This window comes from Apaloderma vittatum, unplaced genomic scaffold (genome assembly GCF_000703405.1).
Source record: "Apaloderma vittatum isolate BGI_N311 unplaced genomic scaffold, ASM70340v1 scaffold25007, whole genome shotgun sequence".
NCBI lineage: Eukaryota > Metazoa > Chordata > Aves > Trogoniformes > Trogonidae > Apaloderma > Apaloderma vittatum.
In genome coordinates this window covers 5285-11270 of record NW_009724965.1, presented here as the reverse complement: position 1 = coordinate 11270, position 5986 = coordinate 5285, and the positions used below count along the sequence as shown (strand labels likewise).

At 56.3% G+C, this 5986-nt stretch overlaps 1 protein-coding gene across 1 annotated transcript in view; it reads left to right on the top strand.

Annotated features, from left to right (window-relative positions):
- ABLIM3 (actin binding LIM protein family, member 3) overlaps positions 1-5986 on the top strand; it is a gene marked incomplete at both ends in the record, with an annotated part of 15405 nt that overhangs the window by 4545 nt on the left and 4874 nt on the right. The window contains 3 exons of the mRNA XM_009872740.1: positions 1218-1344; positions 1451-1544; positions 5455-5542. Coding sequence (XP_009871042.1) covers positions 1218-1344; positions 1451-1544; positions 5455-5542 — 309 coding nt within the window. The remainder of the gene's footprint in view (positions 1-1217; positions 1345-1450; positions 1545-5454; positions 5543-5986) is intronic.

Here is a 5986-nt window from a genome sequence, read left to right as displayed (position 1 = left end):
CAGGCTCTGCCTCTCCCCTGCCGTTCTCCCCCTTCCCATCCTCCCCAGCCTGCAGAGCGGGGTTACCTGAGGGCACCATGCTTTATTCATAGGCAGCCGCAGGCGGCAGCCCCATGTAACCTGCTGCCTGCATGTGCCTCTTGCAGCCCGGGTGACCCAGGCACTGTCACCCAGAAGGGGTGGTGGCAGGGAATGTTGTGCCTGCTGGAGCCTGCACTGGTGCACTCTGTAGGGAGGACATCCCTAGAAGAAGGATGCTCAGCCTCTCCCTGCAGCCCCCAGCCCTGCCAGCAAGACCTATATGGGAGAGGGAACAGATCCTGGGTCAGCACATCTGACCAGCATACTTTTTGCCAGGAGTCAAAAATCCTCCCCAAATTAGCTTCATCCAGTGGGCAGGGACTTGGTGCAGAGCTGACTGAGGATGGGCAGAGGGCAAAAGCCTGCCCATCCTGTCCTGCTGTTCTGCTGCTGCTGCAGAGAGGGAGGTGGCAGGGAGGGAGTTAAAGGAGAAACCCCATCCGGACAAACCTGCTGCCCAGGGGGAGAAGAGGACAAAGAGGAGTCAAGGTTAGGAGTCCGAAGCCCATGTGCTTCCTGCTCCCAGCCTTGACAAGGAGCCAGGGGAAGGAAGGGAGTCTTGTAAATACAGCAGCGGGGCCGGAGACGGCTGCCGGAGAGCACAGCCCTTCCTCTGCTGCACTCAGACACTTCCCACCACTCCCACCCTGGAAGGGACCCCCGAGACCTGCCAGGCCAGCATGTCCCCAGCAGCCCATACATTCGCCCTGGCTCAAGCTGAGGGAAGGTAGACCGGGCTCTGTGCCATGGTGGGTGCTTGGCCAGGGTGGCTGGGTGCCAGTGGTGCTTCGGAGGTCCCAGCTCCAGCAGAGTGCTTTTCTCCTGGTTCCTTTGCTGGGAACAACCAGAGGTGGCATATTCCCATACGGAAGTGACTCCTCATAAAGAAATGTTCACCAAGAGGCTGCACTTGGAGTGATTTCAGGAGCAGGGTGTTTATAACAGCAGCATTCGCTATAAAAGGGGGTCTTCTGGGGCAGGGCTTTCTTCTGGATGTGGGAGGTGTGCCAAGTTAAATAGCTGGGATGCTTCAGCATGGGCCTGCAGGTCTAGGTGTTCCTGCTGTGCTGCTGAGCCCTGCCAGGGAGCTGTTGGGGTCCCACACTCCCACTCCCACTTTTCTATCCCCCTCCCAGACTGTGCAGGCTGCAAGGAAGAGATCAAACAAGGCCAATCTCTCCTGGCCCTGGAGAAGCAGTGGCACGTCAGCTGCTTCAAGTGCCAAACATGCGGGATCATCCTCACTGGCGAGTACATCAGCAAGTGAGTACCAGAGTCCTGGCAGCAGGCTTGGCCATGCTGGCCATTGCTGGGGTGCAGGGAAGGGGTACCCAGCCCAGCTCACCCCTTTCTCGTCCCTCTCCCAAAGGGATGGCATCCCGTACTGTGAGTCCGACTACCACGCCCAGTTTGGCATCAAGTGCGAGACCTGCAACCGGTACATCAGCGGCAGAGTCCTGGAGGTGAGTCCTGGGGCCACAACCACCTCAGCCTGGTCTGTAATAGGGACCGCATGTGTCCTACCCAGAGGGGCATACCTTGGAGAGGTGTGGGATTTTCATTATCCTGCACCCTTGTATGCCTTTGGTGTCTTGAGGCCATGGCTCTTCCTGCAGCAGATGTGTGGACACAGTCTGACCACCTTCTCTGGAGGGTGGGAGTGGGGGAAGGACCACCACCATGCTGCAGACCTGTAGAAAGGTGGCTTGGGTACTGAAACTCCAGAAGCAGCCAGAGCGTGTGGTAGCCTGGGTGTGCTGGGACATGCCTGGAGCCCAAGATATGAGCACCCTTGCCAGCTGCTACCATGCCCAGCTCCAGAGTGTCCCCACCATGCTCAGCCCAGCCACCTTCTGAGCACATCCCTGTGCAGGCAGCCTGCCTGTTGCCTTGGAAACAGATCCAGCACTGCTGCGGAGCCCTGATGAGGGGCTGCGGCACCCTATCCACGGGCCCCTGTCCCCATGGCACACCCCTTTGCAGGGCAGCAACTGGAGCAGGACGTCCCCTTCCCTGGACCAAATCCAGAAGGGGCTTTGCTCATCGTGTATCTGGCCAGCTGGAGCTGCTCTGGCAAGGCCACCGAGGGATGCAGGGATCCCGGGGGGATCCCACATCAAGGCATGGATGCAGGTGGCTGTGGAGCACGTTCTGGGTGTTGGTGGAGCTGCACAACTGGCAAGGGGAGTGGGGCTTGCTGCTGGGGACAAACAGAGAGGTCTGTCAGAGCTGGTCCTTCCTGTCAGCAAGGTGGTCACAGCCTACCTGTGGTCTCTGCTCCTGAAGGTGAGGTATCCTGTCATGCTTTCTGTGTCTACTCCAACACTTGCAGCTAGAAAAGAAACCAAAAAAACTAGAAAATGTGATCTGGTGGTAAACTACCGCTCAGGAGACATAAAGACATCAGAATGAAGCCTGTTGTTATTTTTAGGCCCTGTGGTCATACTGTAGAGCAAGGCTGTGATGGCATAGAGAAGCAGCAATGCTTCTGAGCTTCTGAGCTCCTGCAGCTGGAGAGCAAACACCTGAATGGAGCAGGGTGGAGGCAAAGGCTTCCCTGACATCGGATGTCTGCTGCTGCTCCCCTGGCAATACAGTCCATGATAACCCTGTGCCAAGACAGAGCATCCTCAGTCACCCCAGCAGGGCACGGAGGCTGGGTGTTCATGATATGGGTTGTTCAGTGAGTGAGACGAGACAGAGGGGACCTGAGACCCCTGCCCCGGCTTGGAGGCTGTGCTGCCAGCCTGGCTGGCACCATCAGGCACGGCTGTCTCTGAGCCACTTGTTGCAGTGCTCTCAGGGTTTTCCTCACTCGATGCAACCACGGTGGAGTCAGGTCGCGCTGCTGCGTGTCTGAGTGGACAGACAGCAGCTCTGCAGGGCAGGATGGGTATGGAGGTAGCAGCAGCCCACTCTCCCTCACCTCTGGCTCTTCTGGCAGTAGCTCTAGTCCTCTCCGCCTCCCCCTGTGCCCTCCATCCCCAGCTGTGCTCCCAGCATTGGCTCTTCCTGACTGGAGGGGCCAGCCAGCTCTGCCCACTCATGCTGGGCTGTGGGAAGAAGCTGGCTAAATCTCAGAGACGCTCTGGACAGCCGTCATCTTGCATTAGCACCTTGCCTGCCGCACCCACGCCCGGGCATGGGAGCCCTCCTTGTGCAATGGGACTCCGTGGGCTGGAAGTAACATGCCTTGGCACCAGGGTCCCAGCGGGCAGAGCCGAGGTGCTGTCTCCTCACTGTCACAGAGCTGAGAGGAGCATAGGGTTTGGGTGCTGGAGGGCTGTGCTGGGCACCCCTTACCTCCCAAGGGCTGAGGCTGCACTCCCCACCCTCTCTGAGCATGTGCCTGCTGACAGTGTTGAATGATCTATAATACCAGAGGCTTTAATTGTCGTCTTTGGCAGAGCGTGAAATGGAAAAGGTGCCTTTAAATAATTTTAGGCCTTAAGAAGCCTTCTCATGCTATCCCAGCAGCCTCTGGGCTTCCCCAACTGCTCTAGCTGTGCAGCCAGGCTTGGGTGATTAATGAGTCTTTAAGGGCACCCCAAGTGATAACAAGCAGGTCTCTTCCCTTGCAGCCTCTACCAGCCTTTTTTGAGCTGTAATATTAACCAGTATAAAAGGAATAAGGTTTTGTGCATGGTTTGGAGAGCTGCTTCTCAAGGAGGAGTGGTGGCAATTGGAGATGTTGGGTGTTTTTTGGAGAAGGTCTGTGTTAAAGTTAAACTTGGGGCTTGGCTGGTAGCAGCCAACCTCCCCACACATCCACACCCCGATCTGCAAAGCATCCCCTTTTGGCACAGTCTCATCTGTGGCAGCAGCAGCCCATGTAGTCTAGATAGGAAACGATGTATGTGTATGGGTTTTCTTCCTTACTGTCAGCACGCCAAGCTTTTAGGGGTACTGAAAGGGTCCAAGGTTTGGGGAGGGACTGGGGAAGGTGGTACGTCAGTCACCTGTGTTAGCTGTCTCTAGCCAGTTGGAAATACAAGCAACAGGAACTGCAGGTGTGCTGGCCTGAAGCTGTAGGAGCTGGGCTTTACCTGGGTTATTTTTCGTCTCTTTTCCCTATGTTTACAGCCATCTCCCCCAAATGATGCAGCTCAGCATGCCTGCCGTGGGAGCGCAGCACTGGCTGGTGGGTGCCTGCGGCAGAGGGGTGCTGGCACGGTGCTGCGGCTCAGGGAGGCTGCTTGCTGGCACAGGGAGGTGCCTGGGCTGCAGGGCTGGCTCTTCCTGGATTTGGGGTGCACTGCAATGAAAGGAATAGGGGTCCAAACTCTCCCACTCATCTTCCCTGCCTGCCCTAAAACCTTCCACTCATTTTTGGCATAAGCTGAAGAGGAAAAGCCACAGACTGCTGTCTGCACCCCAAGGACATTGAATTACAGGTTGATATTTTATGGGCAGTCAACTGGCAGATTCTCAGTTATCCTCACAGCAAATTTTCCTGTTGATCTTCCTCGTTTCAAACCAGCTCCAGGCCTCTCTATCATAACCCCCTTCTTTGTCAGCAAGAGCCTCATCTTCCCTCTGCTGCCTTAAATTATCCTTCCTCTTCTCTTCGATTATTATGGGAGTAAAGTGTGCTTTGGGGTCGAGCTCTAACAGCGCCGCCCTGATTCCTCCTGCCCTGAGCCAGCTCCTGCCTCCCAGCTCAGAAAACGAGCCTGTAATTGAAATGCTAGCAGACACTTTGAGTGGAAACAAGATACCAATTAAAGCTGTTATCCCTGTCAAAGAGCAAAGGGAGCAGCCCAGCTCCTGCTCAGCTGGGGAGGAGCGTGTTGCTAGCGCTGGAGTTTGAGCAGGGCTTCACAGAAGGAGAAAAGTTTCTTTAGGGAGATAGTGGTAGCCAGAGGAAGGGTCTAACAGCAAGAAGCAGCCTATGCTTTGGGAGGTTTATCTTTGTAGCCCTTCTCCCTTTGTTGTTTCCCTGCTGGGACATCATTGCTGTTTGTCTTTAAAGCTGTAGAGGGAAGGAGCAGGTAAAAAGCACAGACGGCTGCTTGGCTGAGTGTTACTGCAGAGGGTCTCCGGTATTTCCAGAGTGCAAGGACATTTTGTAGAGGTACAAATGGGACTTTGGGACCTTTTGGCTCTGCTTTCCTGTGTGTTGGATAGTTCAAGTTGAGCAGCAGGTTCCCAGTCGGACTCATAGCCCAGCAGGTCAGAAGCACTAGCAATGAAGTGGTCTCTGGTTTTCTCCATGTGTTGTGGCAGACTCTGAGACCAGCCTGGGCAGTTTTGCTCTGTTGGCCTTGTCATTGTCTGCAGCAGCAAGTGATGCTGGCAAGCAGGTCAGGGACACGAGAAGGTCACCATGTCCTTCCTTGCTCAGGGCCCCTTCTCCTCTGCTCGCCCTTGCAGGCAGGAGGGAAGCATTACCACCCCACCTGTGCCAGATGTGTCCGCTGCCACCAGATGTTCACGGAAGGAGAGGAGATGTACCTCACAGGTAGGGATCCCGCTGCGGTGAGCAGGGACTCCCCTGCCCTGTGTCCAGGCAGGGACCAGCGTAGCTGTGCAGAGGAGTGCTGGCTGTCAGGGCGTTGGGGGTTCAGGTCCTGATGATGATTGGTGCTGAAAGCATGTCACTGTGCACCAGTGCCAGGGACCCTTCTCTGCTGCTCCCAGCCCCTGTGTGCTTCCTGCGCCATGTGGCAATCTTTTCTCTCCATGAAACCTTCCCTTCTACTGAGCTAGAGGAGACTTTATTCCTTGTGGGCAGCTTTTTGCTCCCTGTGCGTCTCCCTGCACAGCTGGGGAGCGCTGCCAGACAGGCCTGGATGTGTCCCTGGCCTGCGCCCAGTGAACAGAGGCTGGGATGGGTGCAGGGTCCCTGGCTCACCACTCCCCAGCCCCAGGGAAGGGGGGTCCAGCACCACTTCCCCAGCTCCCC